The following is a 27,444-nucleotide window of genomic DNA, read 5'->3' as shown; positions in this document are numbered from 1 at the left end:
ATTTTAGACACATTTTTAAAAAGTACTCTTCAGAAACCAAATCAATTTCATGTAATCAGAATTAGTTTTAAAGTAACTGCGTATTGCATCCGGTTGCTTTTTACAGGCAATACAGGAATACTCACCACATGCTTGGCACTCAGCTATGGTATTTCTCAGAAAAGTTGTTTCCTTGACCTTCAGGATATAGAAAACAGACATTATGTGGATACAGGCAGCTCCCAGTTTGCACCTGGCTGCCAGAAGAGCCATTATCTTTTTTCCCCAAGAAACCACTCAAACTATGCAACATACGTACTACATCTTGAAACGATACACTCTTCGTACTCCATAAAACTAAACTCAGCTAAAAGGGTCATAATTCAGTTCATCCTTCACCAGAAGAACCTTTAAGAATGACACACTTAACTAAAGGCATGGGCCAGCAAATCCTGCTCTGAGACTCAACAACAACTAGTACAAATTTATTTCAGTTCCATGCAACGGATCTAACTCCATCTATCAACAGGCTATGGCAACTGCTGCAGCTCTTCTCCACTTTAAACATCAGGCTTTCCGTGTCTGAATATGCAAGTCACCCACATTGACACATTGAGTGGGCCTTCACAGTGTGCTCAGGACAGTTACTTCTTCTCCAATATGTCATGTCTCTGAGGCAATGGACTCCACACACTTGTTTTTTTATTGCTTATGTGAATTTTGCCCTGACCCTAATAGAAGTCACAAGTTCCAAAATTTCATGCTGAAGCCCTTATATGGTACCTGTTGTCTGAGAAGGTCTTTCACATCTCCCAGTATTTGATTCATCTGCATCATCTGACTCATCAGCTGCCTATTAAAATCACCTGCAGGAAAACAGTAAGGAAAAGGGTGCACAATGCACATAAGTCTCCTTAATTTGCCATGATCATTTCTGAGATACAAGATGGAATCACTTGAGAAGGCCCAGGAGGGGGACATTATTGTTGGCTAAGTCCTGTAGGAATGCTTACAGAAAATATAATATCTAGCTTTTTTTTTTTTTTTGTAGGGGAATTTGAATGACTTCAAGGCTCTTCTGGACTTAATTCCACGGAATATCCAAGAAACAGGAAGGAAAAAGGAAAAACAGCTCTACCCAGAGTAAAGCAATAGATTTCAAACACTGTTTCAGTGTCTAACAATATTGGCAACTAATGCCACTCGTGTCACTGGTTTCTCCCAGGCCTGAGATCTGCAACCCTATGTGAAGCCTTGGGGTTTCAAGACTGAAAAGGAGCTATTTGGTGATATTCCACCTGAAGAAGACAAGAAATAGCTGTCCTTATAATGGCAAGTAACCCTGCTGAAGTATATTCTCTGTCACTACAATTAATTCCTGCTCATTTTTCAAGGAGAAGTCACTCAATGCTCCAGGCAAGCCCAGAGTGCTGCTCTGATCCAAAGAATGCTCCTCTGACCAAAATGGTGGTTTTAATGCAGCCCTCATTTAGCCTTTTTTTTCCCCCTGGTTGCAGCTCATTTTACTGTGCTCAAGCTCCACGGCTGCACTCGCTTCTGGCGGATGCAGAGCAAGGGCTGCCTCATTCCTAAGGACTCACAAAACTCCACACTCTAACATACACTAACGAACATGCAGAAGAACAAAGCAGTTCTCAGCCTCCAATAGCAAATTAAAGACATTTATCAAAAGAGTAAAAGCTATAGCTATAACAAGCCACAAGGGAGGAGCAGAAATGACCCAAAATTCATTAAATTTCATTCATTAAAGGAAACATTAGTTTTGACACACTGACAGGGAAGGAGCACAAAAGTATGTTTAACACAGTAATACTGTTTTTGTGCGTGTGTTTGTAGCTCCCTGCTGAGCTTGTACCTCTCTCAAGCAGTTATTTGTTTACTTCTCTAACTCTGTCAAAATAAATTTTACAAACAAATGCTTTTTCTACACTCTAAGCAGGCATCCACCAACGAAGGTGGGTGTGCAAGTTGTACATACAATGCAAGGGGGCATCAAAGGGAACTGTGAATCGGTTCAAAGGTTCAAAGTAAGCAGAAGGAAACACATGTAATGGGCTCTTTGCTGGGAGATGTACTCGATCCCACATGGAAAACTGACCAGGCATATCATCTACTGAATACAAAGCACAAAGACTCCACTTCTGAGTCAAGAGGTCCATACATCATGAATCAATGTAAGCTGAGAGAACATTTGGGAAAGCAACACGAAAGCAGCACTTTCTTATATTCTCCTCTTCAGGTCCATGACAGTATACCATACTAAAAGAATCTTTGCTCTGATGCAACACAGACTTTTTCATTTTTCTGCATTATGCTAAGTCCAGCTACCCTAGACGACCTTCAAAAGTCCGTTCTAACCTGAATGACTTTGTAATTCTGATGACATGTGGTATATTAATCTCAGCTACCAAAAAGATGGTGTCTTGTACTATTTTTCTGCCCAAATGGGAAGATTTGAATACCCATGTTCAACCTCTACCTGAATATAAAATTCTCACCTCCCAGCTATACTGCTTAGCTGTCTTAGCCTCACAGCCTGGGCGCTGAGGGACTCCAGCTGCCACAGCAGCAGCAAACACCAGGACTCTCAGTCAAAGCCAAGTACCATTATTCAGGTCCTAACCTCCCCACATGTTTTCCCATTAGTATAAAACCACTCATACTCATGCTTATACCAAGGCACATAAGCGCCATATCCCTACACAGCTAAACACTTCCATTCCTGTTTTTTCTAGCTAAAGCAAAGTTGTGGTTACCTGATATGTTGCTTCTGTAAAGAGCACCATGAAACATATATGATGTGCGAGGCAGCTAAGTTAATATTGCTATTGGAACACTTGCACCTCTTCTTTCTGTGGATTTGACCATGCAGACTTTGAACATATTCATGGGAGTTTTTTTTATTTAATATGTTATTAATTTCATTTGAAGGTTATAAGGAATTGAACTTAAGAGGCCAGTCCAAAAAGCCCATCCAAGAGTAGGCAGCCAAGAAGACAGAATCTCCTCGCATTACTATGGTTTGAATTATTGAGTAATGAGGAGAAAGTTACAAATGAGAACAAGTGTGGAATTTGGAAATCCTACTGGAGCTGTGAATTATTCTAGGTGGAAACACCGAATTGCCTTTCCCTTCTATCTTTGCCACAGATGATTGATATAGCTAATAGGCAAAACAGATACCACTGCATAGCACCGATGCCTACATTCATGTAATGGACACAAAATGGTCTCCTATCAAAATTGTATCTTGTCTCTCAATGGCATTGAACCTATTTTAATCAAAACCAACCCTGCTGCACTTTTCTGGAAGACAGGGAAGGGTCTTCCGGGGAAGACGGGGAAGAGAGCAAGCTTCTCATGGATGCTATTTCAACCTTAAGCTCACATTTTTGTTTCGCTGCTGCCACATGCCACCATACTGCATGCACAGTGTGAACCTGTTGTGTTCCCTCACATCCACACTAGAAAGGCAGATTGACATGGCTGTGTGGGGACTCCACATGGGGCCATCTAGCCCAGGCCCCTTGTTGAGAGGGAGAGGTGGAGAGGGGAGGGTTGGAGAGCATCCTGCCCTGTCACCAGGAGGGCACCCAGTCCCGTGGAAGCTGCAGGAACCCCACAAAACGTGAGGACTGGTGATGTGGGTAAACGCACTCACAGGTTTGGTTCCTCTCTCCATCTGCCTATTTTCATAAAGCCTTCAGCAGGACACGACATAGAGCATGATCACATTAGTTGTACAGTCTTATGAAACTAGGCTAAAAGGCCACTTCTCATCACCACAGACTCTTTTCCAGTAGGCTATCAACTCAAGTGCTTTGTCACCTGCAGTGACTGTTCAGTAACAGTCACCTGGGTGACTGTTCTCTTGCTCAGACTGAGCTGTTTCCAAAATATTTTCAGGATATCATTTTCAGTAAAAAAGATCACTACTCATCTATAGAGTTTCTCCACAGTTTTAATAGGATATTAATGCAAAGAAGATAAGGAATCAGAGCATTTGAACTCCCAACTGCAGAGCTTACCAGTGTACTGAGGAACAGGTTCAATTTGCTGAAGGAAGCAATCCTGCAGATTCCCCGCTTGGGCAAGTGATCCTCCCGTTACCAGCTTCAGCTCATCTAGGGTATCCTGGAGTCATGAGAGAAACGGAGAGATCACAGTCCTGGTACAGTAATGGGATTAATTTTTCAGAGAGGATCTCCAGTTCCTAAGTATGAAGAGTTCCTACACTACCTCTTCAGGACTACCCATCTCCATCTATCTTGTAACAAAATCCCAATATTTTGTGTGGCAAATTTTCACATAGCTGTGAACTATTTAAATTCATACAATCTCATACCAAGAAGTTCACATGGTTTTGTATCTGTAGTATATAAAAATGATTTTTTTGATGATCTGAATGCAGAGCACACTTTTCCCCTTTCAAGGAGGTACACTCTCATATCAGGATGTGGGCACCTTAGTAATTTTCCACATAAAGGCGCAATTTCCATTGCATTTTCCAGTCTGCAATGAAACCAAGGAAGAGGGGAAACTTGAATCAGAAAGCCTTTGCACCTAAAGCATATTTTACAATACTAAAAATGAAAGATGTTTGTGGAACCCGCTGCTTATCCTGGACTGCTGATACAGAAACAATAGGAAACAAGCCAAGCTTCTGGTTGATAGATAGAGGCAGAAAACTATGAAATTTATTTTATTCAAGCAGCTGGAGTTTAGCCTCTCATCTGTCATGAAGGGAGTCTCCCCTTTGTGTCTCATCTGCCCATGTGCTTATTGTGAAGGGGAAAAATCACACACATGGTCAACTGTTGCTCATGCTGAACTGCCGTTAAGAAGCTCATAAAGAGCTGCCCTTATCGGCTCAAATAAGAACTGACACAAAGTCTGATTCCTGAGAAACATCTAGACTGCAGCAAGGGAGTCCAAATTTTTAAATAAGCTAAAAACTGTGTCTACAATTAAAATGAATAGCAAAACTCTTAGTGGGTTCACTGAGGCTAAGATTTCACCTCTTCCACAGTGAACATGTTTACATTTCTTTCACAGCCTTTTAATACTCCAGCATTTCCAAAGCACTATCATACAGAGGTTGGCTGCTGTAAGGGTAGAGGTCTGGACTCAGTGATCCAAAAGGTCCCCCATGGTTCCCCAAGCGCTCAGGCTGCTTCCAGTTCTGCTTCTCACCTGTGACTTCTTCTGGAAAGTCCGTAACTCTACAGAGGCCAATTTCTGTGGCAGAGCTGAAAACGCTTTGGGTAGGTCCCGAACGGCACCGACTTGCAGGCAGTCCAGGTACAACTCAGCTGTGCTGGAGCCCTGCTGCAGCCCACTCAGCCTCAGGAGGACAGCGTGGGGTTTCCCATCTGCCAGCTGGATGTTGCTAAAGACAACAGAGTTCAGCCTCCCGTCGCTCTTGAGATAGCGAAGTGCCACTAGTACAAAACACACAGAGTAACTCTGAGAGGGTAGCAGATAATCCAAGCCCGATCAAGGAAGATCCTGTGGAAAACTGCCATGCCTCTGCTATTCATCCTCATGTTAGCTTCAGTAAATGCATCCCATGTGGAGACATACATATGTGGTAAGAATAAACGGGACAGAGAGTCTGGAGTTGGATTGCCAGGGCTCTTGTGTGGCTCCCCACTTGTAAAGCATTGCTGCCTGCAGACCATTCTCCACTGCTTTCTCCAAACCTTTTTAAACGGCTAAAGTTATGACGTTATTACCTAAAGCTATTTCCTTTAAGTTACTCTAAAAGGTAATGTGCTAAAACTAACAGATAATGGGCATAGTAGACACAGGATAGTCAGCATTTTGAGAGATATATACTGGACAGTCCTAGAATTTACTGCATAGCGGAGAAGTACCACTAGAACAACCAATTTGGTAATGTATATTGCACTAGCAAAGCTGACTGACAGCATAATATCCAACAGAGCCACTAAAGAAAAAGAACAAGAAGGAATTGTCCACAATTGTTGTAATAAATAGTATGTGAAAACAAACGGTATGACAAAAAAGGGAACCTGCACCTAAAAAATGACTACAGTCTCATCTCAAATCTTTCTTTAAAGCTTCAATGAGTGACCCACTCGATACTTCCAACACAACAAATTTTTATCTGTCAAGGTAAAAATGCACCATCAAAAATACAGCAGCAACCAACCAAAAATTCTTACACCCTAAAGTAATATTAAGAAATGCCTCTTTCTTGAGGAAACTGGATTTACAAGCTAGATCACTTAGACCTGCTGGCATATCTACTGAACTGGTGCAGCCAGAGTGTGTAATTATTTTACAGTGTTAAACAGATCGTGTTTTAAGGATCCTGTTTTACACATGCCAGCCTGCATGTCTCTCACATTTCCTCACCTAGCAGCTACACGGACTGAGGAGTCAACCTGCACACACATCGGGCACCTCAACAGTTACGTCTTTCTGAAGTTCACAGAGAGCTGCCACTACTGCATCAAGTGAGAGCTCACAAACACTCTGACCTCCAAGAAAAACCTGGACTAGAATGAGGTCAGATAAAAATTGTGGATACAGCAGAGGGCAAAAACTTTAAATAGCTTCAGAGAGAGCTTCTAACGGCTTCTGATGTCTAGTGAACTTGTTCTACTTCTATTTGCTTAGTTGCAGAGAGACAGGAAGATGATTCGTTAATGTACCCTCCTTGATGCTGTGATATCTCTGTTAGCTAGCAATGTGTAGCTAGTAACCCAGAAGATCGCTGACAATCTTTCTAATTGCTCAGTCTAATGATTGAGCAAACCCAGATTTATATCAGCATGAACAGAGCAGCACGTGTCTTCATCTTTGCAGTGTACACCACTGCTTAGTCCCAGCAGCTGCGATCAATATCTGAATGTTTTCACTTCTGTCTATGTTTAAATGCTGCCAGAGTTGAGATTTCCGCAAAGGTGCATGAGGTCACCAGTAACTTGCTAAAAGGTAACATTTGTTGGCAAACTCAAAGACCTGGCAAGACAGAGTATGCTGCAGGTATTCTACTTATGTGAATACTATGCACACAGAGTTGTATGAATGCAAGATCCTTGATTTGGGCCCTGCATAAGGAGACACCAAATGCAGCAAAAGACAGACAGGAAGGAAGAAAAGAAAGACAGAAAGAAAGATGGAAAGAGAGAAGGAAGGGAAGGAAGGGAAGGAAGGGGAAGGGAAGGGAAGGGAAAGGGAAGGGAAGGGAAGGGAAGGGAAGGAAAGGAAAGGAAGGAAAGGAAAGGAAAGGAAAGGAAAGGAAAGGAAAGGAAAGGAAAGGAAAGGAAAGGAAAGGAAAGGAAAGGAAAGGAAAGGAAAGGAAAGAAAGGAAAGGAAGGAAAGGAAAGGAAAGGAAAGGAAAGGAAAGGAAAGGAAAGGAAAGGAAAGGAGAAGAAAGGAAAGGAAAGGAGAAAGGAAAGGAAAGAAAGGAAAGGAAAGGAAAGGAAAGGAAAGGAAAGGAAAGGAAAGGAAAGGAAAGAAAGGAAAGGAAAGGAAAGGAAAGGAAAGGAAAGGAAAGGAAAGGAAAGGAAAGGAAAGGAAAGAAAGGAGAAAGGAAAGGAAAGGAGAAAGGAAAGGAAAGGAGAAAGGAAAGGAAAGGAAAGGAAAGGAAAGGAAAGGAAAGGAAAGGAAAGGAAAGGAAAGGAAAGGAAAGGAAAGGAAAGGAAAGGAAAGGAAAGGAAAGGAAAGAAAGGAAAGGAAAGGAAAGGAAAGGAAAGGAAAGGAAAGGAAGAAAGAAAAGGAAAGAAAGGAAAGGAAAGGAAAGGAAAGGAAAGGAAAGGAAAGGAAGGAAAGGAAAGGAAAGGAAAGGAAAGGAAGGAAGGAAGGAAGGAAGGAAGGAAGAAGGAAGGAAGGAAGGAAGGAAGAAGGAAGGAAGGAAGGAAGGAAGGAAGGAAGGAAGGAAGGTGGGGGAGGAGGAAGGGGGGGAGGAAGGAAGGGGGGAGAAGAAGGGGGGAGGAAGGAAGGGGGGAGGAAGGAAGGAAGGAAGGAACGGGGGGGAGGAAGGAAGGAAGGAAAGGGGGAGCAGGAGGAAGGAAGGGGGGAAGGAAGGGGTGGGCGGAAGGGGGGGAGGAAGGGAGGGAGCCCAGAGCCCAGAGCAGACCCAGTGGCGACCTGCCGGAACAGTTGCAGGATAAGGAGCAGTCTGACATGGAAGGAAGATCAAGAATTCCTTACTCAGCCAGAGCAAACATCCATCTGCTAAAGCAGACAAGGCTTATTGAAGGGACATTATCCTGGACCATGGTTTCAGTAAGACCCAACCCATTCAGCCCTGACATTATCTGTCTACTGCCAGAATATGCTGCAATGACACTGCTTTACAGATTTTCCATTAAATTATTGATCAGTAAAAGAGGATGTGCTTCACAGAGTTGCTCAGTTATATCAGTTTTGTGTATTTGCTGCTATTTGTTCTAAGAATGTACGAAGCAAAAAGGACAAAAAAATCTCTGGACCTATTTGAGACTTTGCCTCTGTGAAGTACATTGGTTTAACCAAAACAACTTAAGCAGTTGCCTAGTAATTAAGATACATTTAAAACGTCTTCACTGAAGCATATATCAATTTATCTTGCATTCATAAAACACATTTATCACAAACTGGTGAAAGCAAGAGCTAAACCAGTTTATATAAATTGATTAGATAAAATGGCAAAAGTCCTAGCATTGTGTAGATAAATCAGTGCACCTCTCTAGACCCAGCAAGACCTTATTATAGATTTAGCAAATCAAAAGCAAAAATACTTTCATATAAAAACCCTGCTGTAAATGTTCAGTTATTGTTAGCCTACTTACTGTCCACTACACCACAATAAAACCAGAATGTGAGCAAAACACCTGGAATGTAGTTTCAAACATGGCACTGTAAAAGATAATTGAGGCCTGCTTTGGTCTACCGAGATCAGAATTTGGGTGCATAAGTGGAAATAGCACACAGAGGGAGCAGTGTGCATGCACACCCATTCTAGAAGCCCAGATATTTTGATTTCAGATTTCTCTGAAACAGAGGCTCACGGCTTGAGCGACGATATCCAGGCTTGAGCAGATCACAGACACTCCCACGCTCCAGGCTCAGCTCGTGGAATGGCCTCCTGGATGCAATCTAACTTACCACATGAAGTAGCCACATGGGACATGACTTCCACAGAAATCATGTGTGAAGACACTGTGAAATGCTGCCTCACACTGTCTCTCACACTGTCATACATCCTAAGCAAGGTGCACTAAAATAATAAGGCGTCAAAGAGATCTCCACAGTACAGCTGAAGAAGCTGAGAAAATTCTCTCTCTGATCAGACCTTTAGAACAGTTAGATTACAAGGGTCTTCCATCTCCTCAAGGTATAAGGACACTACCACTACAAATTTATTTATGCTGCCTATAGATGTACATATATATATATATATACACATATATATATACCTAAACATATATGTGTATGCTCAATCCTGTCACAGACACTTCTCAGGTACAACCCAGCCAAACACACTGAGGACAAAAACAAATGAATTGTTGCAACTTTGCACTAAGGGATCCCCTGGTACCTTGCCACTTTGTATCAAAAATCCTTTAAGTCTGCTAATTACATCATATCTACATATGGTATATACAGACATTAGGCATGAGAGGGGGAGAGAGAGAGAGAGAGAGAGAGAAGAACATGTGATATAATATTTATGCAGCAATAAAGTCGGTAAATTTTAGGAACTTCAAGACTGATAGAATTTCTCAGTATATTAGACTCAGCTGCCTAACTATAGCATCAGCAGAAGCCAATCTCATCAGCGGTGAAGTCAATGGAGCAACAATAATTTTCACCACTTTTTCACTGAACCTTAGTACTGCAGCATATCCTAGATGTGAGACTGATCTGAGACTCTGAGAGAGCCGATGAATGTCTCAGCTTCTAAAAATCTGCTCAAGTTTCTGCTTTCACTGTTAATGATGTGCTTCCCACAGGCAATGAACAAGTGTATTAATTCGGTCAAAAGATCCTGTAAGCAGTAGGAATGTTTGCCTTGCACAGTCACATCTAACCTCCAGGGAAGAGGGAACAAGCACCCGCTGTTCATATGCATGAGGTGGCATGTGCGTGTGTCCTGCACATTCCTCAGTAACAAGAACCAGTGATTGTCCCAGAGGGGAAAAAAACAAAGAAAAACAACTTGACTGCTTCCTCCAACCCTCCTTTCTGTCTCTCCCTGCTTGGCATGCCTCAGAGCAGGCTGCATGGCAGAGCGGGATACCCGCGGACTTGTGGATGTGCTCGGCCGCCAGGAGAGCAGCATGTAGTCGGGAAGGGAAATCAAGGAGAGTGAGAGAGGATGCTCTCAACACCTGGATCTTGGGAAGAGGCCCAGGGCGAGAGCACGCAACACGCATGACTCAAGCACAAAGGCTGTCCATTTTCAATGGTCACACCAATAACGACGGATCCTGCAGTAGTTTACCCACCCCACACAACTCACCTTTATTCACCCGTCCCATTACTGTGAATTCAAAATACTTGCTGTTGTTAGTGGATGAATACAGGCCAAATATGGTGGCCGTGCTCTTTGACTGCAGGTTGAACGTTGCGAGCAAGTACACGTCGTTCAGCGTAGGGTCGCTGAGTGCTTGCTGCAGAAAGCTGGTTACCATTCCCTTGTTGGAGTAAGACAGGAGATCAAACACTGAAAAAGAAAATGTTTTTAACAGCAATTTGAATGCAATAGTGAGCTAAGACAAATGTAGTCTGAAGCGTGTTTACCTCCACACTACCTTTTGAAAATACAAGTGGAGTCCTACTCCCAAATGGATATTTAAATCAATTTATCATCTCTAAAATGAATAACATGAAAATAACAATGAATAATACAAAAATATTATATAGATTTTGTGAAACAGGTCATCTGTTAGCAAAAGACTCTAGAAATTATTGGTAAGTTTTAAAACGAGAAATATGCAGTTCTCAAATTGAAATTACTCAAATACTTTCAAGTAAGGTTTATCTCTTTAGAGATGCACCTCAACAGAAAGCTCTTTAACTTTTTTTTCTTTTTTTGATAAATGCAAATGCTGATGCTCACATTTCAGTTAAACTCAGAATCTGACACCAGCATTTTCAGACAAGAAATTTCTAGTGGGTTTATCCTAAGAATAATTTTGATGGTGTCCTGGAGGGCATCAATTAAAATGCTAAAAAGCCAGGTAAGCAATATGATATTCATAACCTTATTCTCACTTCGCTGGCTCCTCAGGAGATGTATTATATAAACAAGACTCATCTTTCCTTTTTGGCACAGATAACAAAGACAAGCCTCACAAAAAAACAAGCCTGAAGGCAGAGTGAAAGCTGCTTCAAATTTTTCTTTTCAGTTTTTGCACAGCACATTAGCAAAGAGCCTGAATATTATACTCATAAGTATGTCAACTACGCCCCTTATGGCACAGAAACAACACACTGGGATTTTCCTGAGTGTTCCTAAATCCATGATGTCTCCAAACTCCAAAAACTGTTACAATGGGTTTCTTGATAATCTCCCATTTAAACCTACTGATCTGAAAACATCGTACATATTATTCCCTTCCAAAAAAGACTAACAAATAACCATATGCAAGGATTATTTAAATACCAGTTGGGTTATTTACCAGAGGGTGACCTGAGCCCCTCCTGCTGACCAGGAGGCCAGGGCCATCCCGCTCACCGTGCGTTTCCGCGCCTCGCGGGCAGGCACAGACTTGTGAGCGCTCGGATGGCGCGATGTGGGCGCATGACCCTGCCCAGAGCCACAGGGCAAACCCGGCTCCCTTAGCGAGACCTGGAGTCTGGATTCTCACTGCTCCCACTGCTCCTTCTGTAGCTTCCATTAATTTGGACACTCATGTAAGTTCCAAAAAAAAGGATATTGAAGAGATTTTTCTTCCGTCCATGTCACAAAATTGTTGAAATATAGATCTATAGCCTATTTTCAACAGCTTAAGTCTACAATCCTTTCGGGTTCAAGAATATCTGAGGGGGATCTGGTCAAACTAGAGGTCCTTCATTCAGCTGAGAGCTACAACCATGGTTCCCACTGTGGGCAGTGATCCCGAGCGCGGAGCGGAAAGGCTGGGTACTTCGCCCTGTTTGGCCCACAAGAGCCCACGCGAAAGACTGAAATGTAACTCACGGCTCACCACAACAGCATTTTGCAGGTAATAACAGCTGTGACTTCTCAGCCAGCACATCAGAATATAGCACTCGGTCTCTGAGAGCCAAAACATGCAGATATGCAGTCTGCTCGGCACTTCTAGCTCTACTGACATATTTTATATGAATTCTGATGAAACAAATCAATCTGGGATAGAGTCAAACACTTAAATACAGAAAAAAAATATTTTAAAGGTAATAATTAAACACTGGTACACTTCTGGCAATGTCTATTTTTCACATTTATGGAAAATACTTATGGGAAAATTTGGAATTTGCATATTTAAATTAATGTTCAGATGGTTTGGTAGTTGAGCCCCCAGAAGGCTAACGAAGGATGCAGTTGCACCTATCAAATCCTCTCTTGAGATATTTACACTGACCTGCATGTAGACACGTTACACGGCAGAATCCACCCTTTAGGGTAAATTACTCACAGGGTAGCAAAAGGGGTCATCAGAAGAGCAACGGAGTTATGGAAATGCTACATCTGCAGCAAAGTTTAAGGCAGAGTCATCTTTTAGACTCTGTGGAGGTAATTGCTTACTTGGGAGGAGAGAGAAAACAAATCTGCTAGGATTTCAGATTTCAGTTTTTGAAGAAGAGTTTGTTAGTCACTTTCTTTGGAAATAAAATTGATAAAAACAGGCTGTGAAACCTGAGAGGCGCCCGCACAACTGTCTTGAGTTCATGCAGTGCACGGTGCCGGCGCAAGCTCGTCCCAGCGCACGGGGCTGAATCCACCCGGACACCTCCCGGGGATCTCCCTGCTGCCTTCCAAATTCCTCAGCAAGGACCCACACTCCGTCCCAGTAATGGGGGCAAGGGATCGGCTACCTCTGCAGAAGGCGGGATGCCACTTCTGCAGATCTGCCCCGAAATGAAAAGCCACCTCTGTACTAACAGCCTGGCTGTGTAATGCATTAAGTGTGAAGCCCTTGAAGGAGAACGTAGAAATAAAATTATCGCCACGGGAGCGCCAGGAATCGATCCTTCTTCCCGGCAATCCCGCGGCAGTGCAGCACCAGCCCCGCAGCCCGCGCGGCACGAGCCGCCACGCGGCGCGGGGCTCCGGCGGCTCTTACCTCGGGGGCCGCGGAGCCGCAGCGCAGGCAGCAGCGGCGGCGGCAGCAGCAGCAGCGGCGGCAGCAGCAGCAGCAGCGACGCGCCGCGCTCGCAGCGCATGGCGGCCGCGGGGCGCGCAGGGCCGGCCGCGCTGCTCCGCTCCGCTCCGCGCCGCGCCGCTTAACAGGGCTGCCCCGTGCGCGCAGGGAGGGCGGCCAAGGGCGCTGGAGGGGACGGGCCGCCGTGCGGGGGGACGGGCCGGGGCCGGGGCCAGGGGCAGGGCCGGCCGCGCGGAGCCCCCCGCCGCAGAACCCCCCGCCGCGGCGCCCGCCCGCGTGGCGCCCCGCAGCTCGCTGCCGTGAAATGGCCCCCCTGTCAGAAATAGTTAATAAGGAATTGAAAATAGCATTTCTACTTCTGATTAGTTACAGCGGGCTCTTCGGGAGGAAGATGTCTGATGAGCGTTAGGAGCTCGTTATGGCTGGATTCCTGAGGCCCAAATCCTGCTCCCGGGAACTCCACCTGCAGCACCAGGAATGCACATCTGAGCAGAGTGTCCAACAGAACATTTCACGATACCGTGTCCCAGAAGAGAACAGGCTCAGCATGTGTATAAACAACAGTTAAAATCCACGCTATGTGCACGCAGCCAGTGCACCTAAAGATCCCTGCATTTTTTTCTAGTTTTCATTTCTGTGTTCCGTTTTATTACTGGAGTACGTTACAGACTGAAGGGATTTTGTGTTGAAGCACAGCCTTTAAGGGATTTTTGCAAAGTATAATGTTTATCTGTTATCTGGCTAGGGCTATTTGACCTTCTAATAATCATTTTCAATAATAAAAGTAATTTAGCTCTTGCCTTTTTACTGTTGCATATTCTCTGAAGTACATACTCCAGTTTAATTTACTAGAGCTTAAGATTTTTGAATAACAATCATAAAGTGGCTATTGGACAGGGTATCTTCAGAAACTTCCACAGAATCAATGACATTATATATGGAAGTTTCTTACAGAAATATAAGACTTATTCTTAACACAGGATCTGCAAGTAAATCTCAGCTCTACTGTTAAATATTTGTCCAGCTTAATTTATGTAACTCTAAACACAGAGAATACGGAGTAGCTGCCAACATTAAGGATTTTGCTTTAGAGAAATGTACAAGACTTGTTCAAATTCCAAGTAACAGATATGGGAAGAAGGAAGGAATTCCGGCTCCTTAACCCATCTTTCATATTTTGCTGCTACTGTGCACCAGGAACATTCACCATTTCCAAGAAATTATAGGGATGGCTTAAAGATCAGAATGCAGGTGAAACTAAGAGAAGTCTCTAAACAAACGAGAGCCAAGTGCAGTATAGCTGTAGACCATGTCCCTCCACATTTATTTGGACACTTACAGGTTTGACCTTGCAACATTTTCACAGGAAAATAGAAGAAATGTGTGCAATAGTTTTTCAAATACAAAACAGTTCCAGAGGAAGTTATGCTTTTTCAGGATCACAGGCTTGAGCACACTTTTTCAAGACGAGGCATACATTCATTCTGAACGCACCTATCTACGGTTCGTGTACACTAAGAGGAATTCCACTCAAGCAACCAAGAGGAAAAACCTCACAAGTAGCTTCAGGAGGGGGAAGGGAAGATGCAGATTTCCCTTTTTTCATCTTTGCTCTGGTTCCTATGACAGTGTAGAGATGAACTGCACCCTAGGGCACTGCAGGGTAGGTTTACACCTCTAGTCACCTCCCAAGCATTCCTGCCTCAGGGAAGAGCCACTTGCTGGCACGCTCGCATGCTGAGACAGCCCATTGGGGTCAGGCCATGAGCAGCCTCTCGAACTTCCAGGGCTTGCACATCCAGCAAGGGCCTCAACGAAGTACCCAGAGAGAGGGACCAGGAATCAGCTGGGATGAAAGGAAGAGAAAGGTGTCCAGAAGTACCTTTCCCCATGTACCCCTTTACAGGGAGAATTAATCAAACCCTTAAAAAAAACAATCATTTTCAAATAATCACAGAATGGTTAAGGTTGGAAGGGACCTCTAGAGATCATCTAGTCCAACCCCCCTGCTCCAGCAGGGACACCCAAAGCACGTGGCACAGGGTGGCATCCAGGCGGGTTTGGAAGATCTCCAGAGAAGGAGACTCCACAACCTCTCTGGCAGGCTGTTCCAGGGCTCTGTCACCCTCACGGTAAAGAAGTTCTTCCTCATACGGAGATTAAACTTCCTGTGTTTCAACTTAACACCCATAACCCTACTTCTTGTCCAGCTACCTCCTCACAGGATCGTGAATTCCAGCATCTCGTGGTCACTGCAGCCAAGACTGCCCCCAACCTTCACATTTCCCACTAGACCGTCTCTGCTTGCTAGTATCAGGTCTAGCAGGGCCCTTTCCCTTGTTGGCTCATCAACCACCTGCATCAAGAAGTTATCTGCAATGTTCTGCAGAAACCTCCTGGACCGTCTGCTCCTAGCTGTGTGATTATCCCAGCAGACATCAGAGGGGTTGAAGTCCCCCATAAGGACCAAGGCCTGGGATTGTCAGGCTTCTTGCCTGTAGAAGGCCTCATCCACTTTCTCTCCCTGGTCAGGAGGCCTGTAGCAAACTCCTATGACAGAGGGAGCCCCTATTGTCCTGCCCTTTAATCCTCACCCACAGGCTCTCGACCTGCACTTCATCCTCCCCTATGCTGAGCTCCATACGTTCCAGTTGCCCTCTCATGTAAAGAGCAACTCCACCACCTCGCCTTCCTGGCCTGTCCTTCCTGAAAAGCCTAAAGCCATCCATGGCCATGTCCCAGTCATGAGAGCTGTCCCACCATGTCTCAGTAATTGAGATGAGATCATGGCCCTGCAATCGCACACGCATCTCCAGTTCCCCTGCTTATTCCCCATGCTGCATGCGTTTACATAGAGGCATTTGAGTTGGGCTCCCAATGTGCTTCTCATTCCAGCGGGGCAGCTGCAACTTGACCACGTGGGCCTTCGGGAGTTCTCTTATGTTCCCATCTGGCCTCTTCGGGCCTAGGGCGCCCTTCACAGACTATGGAGTTAGGCGGCTGCGAGTGGCATGACAGGCCATCGCCTATCCCATAACTTGCTTCCCCCATCTAGTTTAAAGCTCTCTCAATGAGCCCTGCTAGCTCATGTCCCAGGGCTTTCTTCCCACTTTGAGAAAGATGGATCCCATTAGATTCCATCATGCCTGCCACTGTGTAAGGCTTCCTGTTACTGAAAAAAACAAAAGTTGTGGCGATGACACCAGCCACAGAGCCATGTGTTAATGGACTATATCCTATTTCTTTCTATATTGTTGCCAGCGCTGGGAAGAATGGAAGAGAATATGACCTGCGTGTCTGAGTTCCTGATGGTCTTCCCCAATTCCCTAAGGTCCCTTTTGATTGCCCTCAGGCTGCACGTTGCCACTTCATCTCCTACCACATGTAGGACCAGCAAAGGATAATAGTCTGTGGGTGTAACCAGGCTGGGAAGTTTCCGGGTGACATCCTTAGCCTGGGCCCCAAGAAGGCAGCAGACGTCTCTTAGAGGGAGGTCGTGCCTACATATCGGACCTTCTGTTCCCTGAACTCAGGAATTGCCCACAACTATAACCCGCCTTTCTCCCTCCTGCCTGTGGTCACAATACGCAGGGTTTGTCTTTCTGATTGTGTTACTATTTTTGGAGGAGAGGGATTCTCGCCTACCCTAACTAATTGCAATACTGATACGGATTTCACTGTCGTTGTCTGTTGTATAGTTCTTCTGATCCTAACGATCTGGAGCACGGTGACCTAAGATTTGTGTGGTAGGTTTTGATCATGACATGAATTTTATGCAGATCTACAGCTGTGCAAAACCAAGAGGGAGGGGAAAGCTTTGCCCTTGTGTTCCTCTTCACGGGCAGAAGACTTTCATGAGGATAGTGTATGCATTTTTCTCCTTTCATTTATTTTCCTTTCTTTCTTCCCTCCTCCCTCCCCTTTTCTTTAGGCAGTGGCTATTTTTCCTTCTTGTTCAGGAAGGATAAAGCCACTTGACGTAATATTTAAACAATTAAAAGTGCCACAGAAGGTTTGGAGGTGTCAGAACGCAATGTTAAAGGCCTACCGTTTAAAAAAAAAAAAAACGCATACAGTTTGATCAGAGCTGCTGGTCTCCAAATCCACGTTACTGACCACGTTCCTGCAAAAGTAGGAATTTTTTGCTCCCGTGAAAAGCTGTAACTGCACATGAAGTAGCAAATGCCCCCAAAACAGGGCGCTGAAACAGGCGCGGCCGCGGCTCCGCTCCGCGCTCGGCCCACGGCGCCGGGGCGGGCGGGCAGGGCCGGCAGGTGCGCGGCGGGGCAGCCCCGGGCCCTGCCGGGCCGGGCCGGGCCGGGCCGGGCCAGGCGTTGCGGGGCTCTCGGGCGCCGCCATGCGAGGGCGGCCGCGCCCGGCCCGAAGCGGACAAGATGGCGGCTCCCATGGAGCTGAGCTGCTGGGGCGGCGGCTGGGGGCTGCCCTCCGTGCACCCGGAGTCGCTCACCGTCATGGTAACGGCCGGGGCCGCCGCCCGGCGCGGGGCTACGCGCGGCCGGGCAGGGACCGCGGCCCGCGTGCCCCCGCGGTGCCCGCCGAGGGGCGCGCACGACCGCCCGCCCGCCCGCGGCGCCGGCAGCGCGGGCACGGCGGGGAGCGGCGCGGCCCCGGCCCCGCCTGCTCCGCGAGGCCGCCTCGCTCTCGGGGCCTCGGCGCGGGGGCCGCGGCTGCCGCGCGGGGACGCAGGGTCGGGACTGGGCGCCGCGGAAGGGGCCCCGGCGCGGCGGGCGGCCGGTGAACGTCGGTTAACGGGTGTGAGGGCGGGAGCGCCGCGGGCAGCGCCTGCAGAGCGCCGCTTCACAGCCGCCTTGGCGGGCTCCATTCCCGATTTATTTATTAATTACTTGTTTCTCTGCAACCTTCCAGGCTTATGCCAAATTTACTGGTGCTCCCCTGACAGTGAATGCCATCAATAAGTCCTGGAAAGCTCCAAAAGGTACCCTTTCTTCTTCACGGTCTGCCTTTTTTTCTTTCTTTTTAATTAAAAAAAACAACTCGTCACTTTATAAATGTAGGTTCAAGTTTCAGAGTCATTTCAGGGTTTCCTTTGGTTTTGTGTACGTGAGCAACCTGCTCCACGCTGGGCTTCTTGTGTCTAAATGAGTTTACAAGATCAAGTGTGATGATTTTATGGAAATAAAATATTGGAAAGGCATAGATTAAGTGCCCCGAGGACACTTTGCATAAACTGTGTGTGCATAATACTAGCTCTACAGCTATTCCTGTCACAGTCAAAATAGGTGGTATAGCAAAACAAGCTTTTAAGCTTTCTGCAGTTTGCATGTTTATAATGACAGTAAATAGACGTGTATATGGAAATAGGATATTTTTAATTATGCAAAACTTAAAAGGCTGATGCAGTTTAAAGTTGAGAGTGAGTCTCAAGGAGCACAGTGTGTATCAGTGGGATCCTAACTACTGCGCTTAGCTGGACAAGTTGAATTATAAAAGGCAATTCACCATGTAGTTGTCAGAGAGGTTCAAGATAAGGTACTGAAAGAGGAAAAGTTGGATGCTTATTACTTATCTGTTGGCTCTGTGACACAGTTTTTGTCTAGATGTATTCCAGAAAGATAAAATCACGGCAAGTTTAAAGTACTCTGTTAATACTTACCACATGTTCAATTTAGGCATTACTGTGTCCACACAGAATTTGGGCCTTTGACTTTTGTTCTTTAGTGTATTTTTTTGTTGCTAGCAGAAAATACCAAGAACTAACTAGGCATAACAGGCTCTCAGAAATCTGCTGGCTTTCTCGATAGTCAAAATACGTGAAATCCATACCCCCCAAAATCCAAATAATAGGTTGCTGGTATTTGTGCTTCTATGTGCTAGTAAAGTTGTCAGTCATGTTTGGCTCGTTGTGAAAAGTGAATGCACCATGTGTATAAGACAGCCCCTCTTCCAGAGGGTTTTCAGTCTACACTGCTTGCTCCTGCAATCTAATCAGTTGCAGCAGCGCAGGATGCCTCTGGGGAAGGGAGTTATTTGGGGTCTCTGCTGGTAGTTTGGACAGTGGTTGTAGCAAGGGAAGAGAAAACAAGTGGCTAAAATGGATTTGGAAGGGAAGGGCAGGAAGCAAAAAGGATGAAAGGACTGGCCTGGGGGTGAGTGAGTTGAGTAAGGGGTTGGACTGGGCTGTGGTGGTTTTTTTGTTGTTGTTGTTGTTGTTTTTTCCTAATTTAAGATGGATATCTGAAGTCCAGATAACTAGCCTGGTTTGCAAAGTATCAATAATCTGCTAGATGACATTGACTTTAGTCTGATTTGATGTCCTTTTTAGTCCTTTTTAGTTAAATTAACAGCACAATACCATAAAACTTAGTTTATGCATATGCATCTGGAAGATGAGAGCATGCTGTGGAGAGAAGGGAGATAGGTGAAGCAACTAATCCTTGTCCAGTTACGTTAGAAGTCTTACACGTAAGTTCTGATGACTGTATTATTTGTGCCTTTTAGGAGAGGTACCAGTCTTGATATCAGAAGACGCTGTTATTTCTCAGCCAGCAAAAATACTAAACTTCTTAAGAAAGCAGGTGGGTCTCTTTCAAGAGATTCAAGTTTCTTTTTCTGCCTCCTAGTTCCTGTTTGTGTCCTTTCTGTATATCGATACAGGCTTCCAAGAACCTGGAACTCGCTTCTGACCCTGTGCTCTCAAATTTTCAAAGCTTCCATAAGGCTTGCAAAATGTTGTATTACAGATAGCTATTTAAAAGGTTTACTGTTAGTCCTCTGAAAGGTTTAAAAACAGAAACACAAAAAGGAAAAAAAAAAAAGAAAAAAAAGAGGATAGCTAACTAGCCCTGATTGAGCATTTCTCACAAAGTGTGATGAAACTACAGGGTGTTCATAATTAAAATGAGTTAATGGCATTATGACTTTGCAGACATAAGAGATCGCAGTTTGAGAAGAGTGGTTTTGACTGTTCAAATGGATATTTGTCTCTTAATGGTATTTTTGAAGGATAATATATAAAGCTTATTTTTAACCTACTGTACTTTTTCAGTAGTTTGTAGCAGAAAAGTGTGTGCAAGTTTCTCTTGATGCATATCATGTTATTGTATAATCAACACTTGACAGCATTTTGGAGGTCACGTAATGCTTTGTTCACAAAGAATAAAGCTATACAATTTCTTTTCACGAAGTATGAAGATGTCTAATAAAGCATGGCATGGTCTCTTTATTTCTAAGATGGTCCTCCAGCCCTCTGTTCTGTTTTTATATTAGAAATTCAGTTTCTTCCTAGTCAGGATTGTCTAGTGAATGATGTGTTAGTGAAACTTAAAATCTTTCTTTGGAAAGAAAAATAGAATACAAAAGATAGAGTTTGAGATAGTATTTCAGTAGTTTTTAAAGTTCAGAAGTTTCTTAACATTTGAATTCCTAAGACTCTTTAATGCTGGGGAAAAAAAGAAAAAAAAACTCGGTTAAATTATAACACTGATATGCATACTTTTCAGACTAAAGTAAAGATTAGCACTAACCTTTTGCTGCTTCTGAATTAATAAAGCTAACTTTCTCTCCCGTCCTCCAAATTTACCAGACCTTTTTATACATATTAAAAGCTTCCTGTATCAGAATTAAAAGGTAGAGTTAGCTGTAACTGCATTAATCCAGTTGTGTATTTGTTCTCTTATGTTGTTGATCCCTCATGTTCAAACTTAAAAAGCTAATTAAGGGTAGCGGATAATAAATCAAAGCATTCCTATCCAAAAATAAAGACCAGGATTTGCTAGAGGTTTGCTACAACCATGAATGCTGAAAACTTGTCTTTGCATTACTTGACAGTTGCTTGGCAAGCAGCGGGAGGCATGCACAAGAGTTATTTTGGGAACAGAAGGTTGCAAAAGTGTAGGAATGGATGAGCAGGAATGTAAAATGCAAGAAAGTGGGACAGGGACTGAAGAAGTAAAGGGAGGAAGTTCTAGTGAGCCTATGCTTTTTGTCCTGAAAAATATTTTTGCATTTGCTAACTTGATAGCTATTGTGTGTTGTTTTTTAATTCATAGAAATACAATGCTGACTATGAATTGTCTGCAAAACAAGGTGCTGATACACTGGCATATATTGCACTACTTGAAGAGAAACTGCTTCCCGCTCTGGTAAATATCGGAAAATAATTTTATAGAGGGCAGAATTCTTGGAGGTGAATATTACAAGAGGTGCCCTATGAGTAAAATGTTAAAGTAACATCATAGTCCTGGCTGGAATGTGTTTGCTCTGCAAATCAAATTTAGGAACTATTGCCTAGCAACTTCTGAAATTGAGAAAAAGCAGAGTGGGTGAAGAATGTGATAGAAGCTTAATAATAACCAATTTATGATGGATTTTAAAATTGAACTTTGACTTTTTTGGTTTAGATGCTTTTTGCTAAGCAGTGTCATAAAAACAACCTACTCTGGCCATGTTTTTTTGTTTCACTTGATGCTTGCGAAAAACTTCTGAGTAACGTATGGTGTATGCGATACTGTCTGATCTGAGGTGTACTAACTGTAAAGACCTTTATAACTGTTTTATTGGAATTTTTGAGAAATTAAATTAGCCACTAGTAATTTTGTTCTTCGGTTCTAAATAGTACATGGCCACATGTCCTCAGCAATTTCATATGAGTATATTACTGGTATAAATATCCCCAGACTTTGGGTCTGCCTCTGTACTGGAGGTAAATGACTGCCTTCAGTTTGTACAGGAGTAATTATTCTCATCAGATGTGTCACAAGCCAGCCTCTTCAGCTGTTCTGCAGGGCTCATCACCTCCATAATTTATTTTAATTTTAAGATTTATGTAAAATTCCTAAAGAAAATTGAAAACATTTCAAACCTACTCCTATTGAACGTATGGTGTAGTATCAGACACTCTGGAAACCAGAACTTTTTTATTTATAGATGTATAAGTATTTAGATATAGTTTCTATTTACAGTGTGTGTGTATATATAAAGTATGTGTGTATATACACACACTCTCAATGTGTGAATGTAATTTTATGCATATATATGTCAATGTAATATCCCTGATTTATTTTTGTTTAGATATAAGGTAACTGGCTTTAATTGTATATGTCTACACTCAAAGTATTAATATAATCCAGTGTGGAACCAGATTGTTTTAAATTACAATTCCTTCTGCTTCTGTGGCTGAGATCTTACACATTAAAGAGAAATGTACTATTCTTATTCAAATTCCAGTCAGTTGTTCAGGTTCTTTGTGTTGATACAGCTGCATACATTCTGGGTCGAGGCAGAAAACTACTGCAGTGTGACAAAGCCATGGTTTGCCTCAAGAATTCCCTTCCCACTGAGTTTGTATCTGCCTGGAAGGATGTCCAGGGAAGCTCTTAACAGGATCTTGCTGACCAGGGGTGGTCCTCCACTCTACAGTCTCACTGAAGTGGAAGCACAGGTATGTGTCATGCAGTGAAGAATTTGGTGTATAAGTTGGTGCTGTCAAAGAGAGGAACTGAAAGAGGCTAACACACTGGCGAACAGTGAACGATGCTGTGCATACTAGCTAGCATTCTTAGACAGTTTTGTGTCTTATCAGATATACAGGGATGCCAAGGAATGCCTAAATCTCCTGTCGAAGAGACTGGGAACATCTCAGTTTTTCTTTGGAAATACGTGAGTGCACATTTTCTTTAATGACTAAGAAAACGGGTACTACATGACACAGTGAGCACTGAGGTTTGTTACCTCCAAATGCTAAAAAGTGTTGCACAGTGGTTTGTGCTTTGTGTTGTTTCAGATAAGATCTGAAGAGGGGACAGGGTGCAAATGAGATCTTTGGACTGATGAAATCAGTGCAGTGTGGCAGTATATTCTCTCTCATTCTGCATTTTCCTCATTAAGAGGCAGATGCTACCTACGGCTGCTCAGAGTATGTGGGGTGCTTGATGAATTAGTATAGCACTTGAGAATGCTTTTCTAATCACTGAATGTCACCTTCTGCACTTCTATATAGAAAAACACTTGAAGCCTGAGTTGGTGTTGGTGCCTTCCATGGGAAGAGGTGGGAGCACTCCTCTTCCTGTGGTACATGTGTAGAACAGAAAATGGATAGTGCCACCAACATAACTCCAAGGGTCCCAAAAGGAGCATCTGTTGGGTGGACCATTGCATGGGAGAGGGCGTGGGAGAGGATTTGGTTCCCCTGGCATACAGCTTGTCTGCATGCTCTTTGTTGTGCTAGAAATGTGTTTTCAAGTGGCTTGTTTAGCAGTCTGTGAGAGCTCATGACGTGATGGAATTTTAAACCTGAAGTTACTGTTTCAGCTTGCCTCCCTGGCTCTTCTCTGGAGCCAGATATATATAATCCATAGATATTCTCTGCAAGGCTTTTAGCAGGTTGATGTGAAAAGATGGGATGCCTGAAGGCCTGACTGCATTCTCTCCAAAGTAGTCTTTGACATGTACAAAAAAGAGGTATGTGAGCCAGGGTATTAAGACCACTATTAGTCACTCTGTTTTGTTTTGTTACTCTTTCAGGCCTTCTACCTTGGATGCCTTTGTGTTTGGTTTCCTTGCACCTCTTTATAAAGTGTGCTTCCCCAGAGTACAATTACAAGAGCATTTGAAACAGCTTCCCAATCTGTGTCGTTTCTGTGATGATATTTTAAGTTTCTACTTTAGGTTAGGTGTCTCAGGTAAGCTGTATTTCTTGTCCCCCTTTTGTCATGTGTACACAATTTAGGAGTGCTGGTTTCCACCTGTGAGCCAAGCCAGGAGTAGATTTTATTCAGTTCATGCTGGAATTTGTATGAATAAGAAATACTTTAAAGTTGCGCAAAAATGATTGTAAATTAAAACCTAAGTTTAATCCTTATTTTTAAAGCCTGTCAGGCAAAATGCACCTGTCTCTGTGCTATGGCTCACACTCAATATTTCTGTTTTTCTCTGGTGTGGAATGTCTTTTGCACTTAAATTCCTTTTTGAGGGGATAAAAATACTGTACGAATTTTATCTCCAATGAGTTCTTTTAAGAGATTTGAAAGCTTTTCTAAGAACCTTTTCACTCTTCATCTTTCTGCCTTACTCTCCAGGCCATTCTCCAGCTGGACAGGATTCAGTAGATGCTAATCTGCAGAAACTCACACAGCTTGTAAATAAGGAATCCAACTTGATTGAAAAGGTTACTTTTGCTTCAGTCTCTATTTTTCCTGCTTCTTTATGGTTTCTTGTTCGTGATATTCTTGCCAGCAACTTCAGCTCTGCAATGGACATTTTTAATTGCTTCTTTTCTAGTGAGTTAGTTTGCATAGAGATACAGGAAAAATTATGTAATTTTAAAGGGATGATTAATGAGACCTTGTACTTTGGAAGTATTTTTATTACAATCAAAAGAACATTATCTTGAAACTGTGCATACTAAAAAAGGCTGAAATCTTTCAACAAGTGCACATATGAACAAAAAAAGAAGGCAAAGGTATTGATCAAAACTCAGAAATCGTCTTGCAAGCTAAAACCAAAACCCAGCTTCCCTTGCCTCCAGTTGAATGCCCTAGGTACTTACCCATAGTTGTTCTTTGTCCTGTTTCTTCTACCTCTACCTTTTATTTCTTTGCGTTCTTTGTGTCCAAGACTGTCGCTCAGCACCTATGAAAAGCTCTGTAACTTGTGAGAAAAATACTTGCAAACAATTAGTCTGCTGACACAGGGGCAAAAATTTTGGCTAAAATTTCTGTTTGGAAAAGATCAGCCAATTGAATAGATGGATCATGAATTAGGAACAGTTTCTGTAGCATTAGATATTGTCTCTCTGTAGTATTGAAGTGTGGCTGTGGAAGTTTTAAAGAAGGGGTTACAGAAACATTTGTTAGGCATGGTTTACATAAAGCTAATCCCACCTTGAGGAAGCGGGATGGGCTAGATGACCTCTTGAGATGTTCCCTGTGCTGTCTTCTGTGATTCTGTTTATTGTATAGTAGTATTTATTTAATATCATACTGTGTGCAGTGCCTTAGAATGATACAGTAGGAAAATGAAGCATCCTTTTATTCAGAGATTAATTTTAACCTGTATTTGAGAAAACATTATCACAATCTCTTTATTATTTTCTGAGATCTCCAAGTTACCCAGATATCCCCAACTCCTTCAAATGTTTCGAATTTGAAAAAGATTCACTCCTGAAAGGTTCTGAGCTTGCAAAAGCATCTACTGATGTTAACAATTGGACTTCTGACCTGCTTTCTGGGAGAGTTTAATTATTCTTCAAAACCAAAACTTTGGTCTTTTAGAAGAAGACAGCCATGCTGCTTGCTTCAGCAAGGCCAAATGATATGGGGAGAAGCACATTCATTTGCCCTGGATTTGATATCATAATGCTAATGAAATGAATAGCAGCTCTAACACAAACAGATATTTGGGAGTGAAAAGCAAGGCATCTCTCTCTCTCTCTCTTTTTTTTTTTTTTTTTTTTTTTTTTTTGGGCTAGGACTGAAATAACAGGGTTAAAAAAAAAAAAAAAAAGAGCCAGCATTCATTATTGGACCCACAACAAATAGACTAATCATATAATTTGTATTCTACTGTTTGCCAGATCCGGCTCTCGTTATTTCTCTGCAGATGGACGACAACCTTCGTAAGAGTCCTCAGCATCCTCCTCGAAAGCTAACAACGCTCAAGCTTGCTGCGGGTGGAGAAGAAAGCAACCTCCCAAGTCGTTTGTCACCTTGACAGCTTCTGTGGCCCATATGTGTGTGTTTGCCTTCAACTCTTCTGAACGTCACAGCAATTTTTTTCACATAATTACGGTTTGGTGAGGGAAAAATCTGCTAATAAGTACAAGTAGGGGGAAAAATCAGCTTTACAATCTCCTATATGCTTTTCCTTTTAGGAAAACACAAAATTCAGGCTTACAACACACCAAGCTGAGTCTAGAGTAAACAAGAAGCTTGTTCCTGCGGATGTTAAAGTGATTTTGTACGGCAAATGTTTGTCTTTATACTAGCAAAAACATTGACCAAAAGTTAAGTTTTCATTTATGGAGTGTTCAACTTTACCTTGTGGCTTTTGATTTTATTGTAATTATGTTATTTTATAGGTCAGCCATGTCACTGTGTGAGTGGTTATACTCTTGCATCCTTCTGCAAAAGTCCAAAGTTGTGGAAAAGATGGAAGAGAATGAATTGTTGCCTATCAGAGCAGATGAGATAGAAGGACAATAAGAGGATGTTAAACTTTTTTTTTTTTATTGCGCTTCATGAACACTTTTGTGTCCTACGTTTTAAAGGTGCATGTATTTCTGAAAACTCGTCACGTTGCACTTTGAGGAGAATGTTGAAAACTGTGTGTGCTGTGGGGAGTACTGTGATACTCGATACTAACGGTTCGCCACTGATACCCGAGTGAAAGAAGCTTAACCTGTGTCCTGAGTAACATTCCATGCTGCAAAATCCATAAGTCTAAATCACAGAAAGGTCTGGTAGCAAGATGGAGAGGGTTGCTTTGTCTCATTGAGACAGGAGGCCTGTTCCTCTTATGAGACCGGCAGACACACTGCGGCTCTGGACTGGGATGGGCTGGTGAAAACTTTGTGAAAAAGACGATGGAGGCTTTTTAACTGTGTCACAGATGCCTCTAATTAGTTTTGTATTTTTGTAAGTGCTAAAGTTCATTAAAAAGATAAATGTCCAGATTTTTATTCCTGGTCAGTGTAGTCCAGAGTTCTTTTTTCTCAGTGAGTGTAATATATTTCTTTTATTTAATTAAGGGACTTAGTGTGTCTCATTACATTTCCTCTTAGCAGTTTGTCTTGGCTGTTCTATAGACCCAAACAGTTCTGTTGCAGAAGAAATATTCCAAGTCTGTGTCGGTAATGTACTGGGAAGTGCTTCATGAGCCAGGTCATCGGAGTTAGTCAAGGAGATGAAGAGAATTCTGATGGATGAATGTTAGGATGACTCTCCTGGGTTTTGTTTATTATTATTTTTTCATTCCTTGGGTGAATCAAAACAGCCTTTCAACTTCCCTTCAGCTGCTGGTCACATTTGAGATCTACAGAATAAATTATTTGTTATTTAAACAGACAAGACTGTAGATTGTGTACATACTGTACTTCTACACTTGATATGTAAGGAATGTAATAAGATTATCTTTAACACTTCTGGATTATGATCAAAATTAT

At 43.1% G+C, this 27,444-nt stretch overlaps 2 protein-coding genes across 5 annotated transcripts in view; one reads left to right on the top strand and one right to left on the bottom strand.

The window, feature by feature from the left end:
• Window positions 1–10,685, bottom strand: part of THBS4 (thrombospondin 4) — a 30,328-nt gene extending 19,643 nt beyond the window's left edge. The window contains exons 1-5 of the mRNA XM_010220354.2: window positions 10,478–10,685; window positions 5,194–5,441; window positions 4,029–4,134; window positions 763–845; window positions 126–177 (exon numbers count right to left, since the gene is read on the bottom strand). Coding sequence (XP_010218656.2) covers window positions 126–177; window positions 763–845; window positions 4,029–4,134; window positions 5,194–5,441; window positions 10,478–10,649 — 661 coding nt within the window. The 5' untranslated portion in view covers window positions 10,650–10,685. The remainder of the gene's footprint in view (window positions 1–125; window positions 178–762; window positions 846–4,028; window positions 4,135–5,193; window positions 5,442–10,477) is intronic.
• A 7,005-nt stretch (window positions 10,686–17,690) lies between these two features.
• On the top strand, window positions 17,691–26,403 carry MTX3 (metaxin 3). 4 transcript variants are annotated; one of them, XM_088519608.1, is made up of 9 exons: window positions 17,691–17,779; window positions 18,192–18,261; window positions 19,785–19,861; window positions 21,335–21,427; window positions 22,543–22,725; window positions 22,867–22,943; window positions 23,808–23,965; window positions 24,362–24,450; window positions 25,884–26,403. In XM_088519608.1, exons 1-9 carry the CDS (start codon window positions 17,699–17,701, stop codon window positions 25,992–25,994), a joined length of 939 nt encoding a protein of 312 aa, XP_088375734.1. In that variant the 5' UTR covers window positions 17,691–17,698; the 3' UTR covers window positions 25,995–26,403. The 4 variants fall into 4 exon arrangements, with proteins under 4 accessions (XP_088375734.1, XP_088375735.1, XP_088375736.1 ...); XM_088519609.1 differs by having other exon boundaries at window positions 25,858–26,403; XM_088519610.1 differs by lacking the exon at window positions 24,362–24,450 and having other exon boundaries at window positions 25,858–26,403.
• Window positions 26,404–27,444: the final 1,041 nt, after the last annotated feature.

This window comes from Tinamus guttatus, unplaced genomic scaffold (assembly GCF_059628265.1).
Source record: "Tinamus guttatus ecotype Peru unplaced genomic scaffold, ASM5962826v1 Tinamus_guttatus_pri_ptg000064l, whole genome shotgun sequence".
Taxonomy (NCBI): Eukaryota; Metazoa; Chordata; class Aves; order Tinamiformes; family Tinamidae; genus Tinamus; species Tinamus guttatus.
This window is presented reverse-complemented; position numbering and strand designations above follow the sequence as displayed.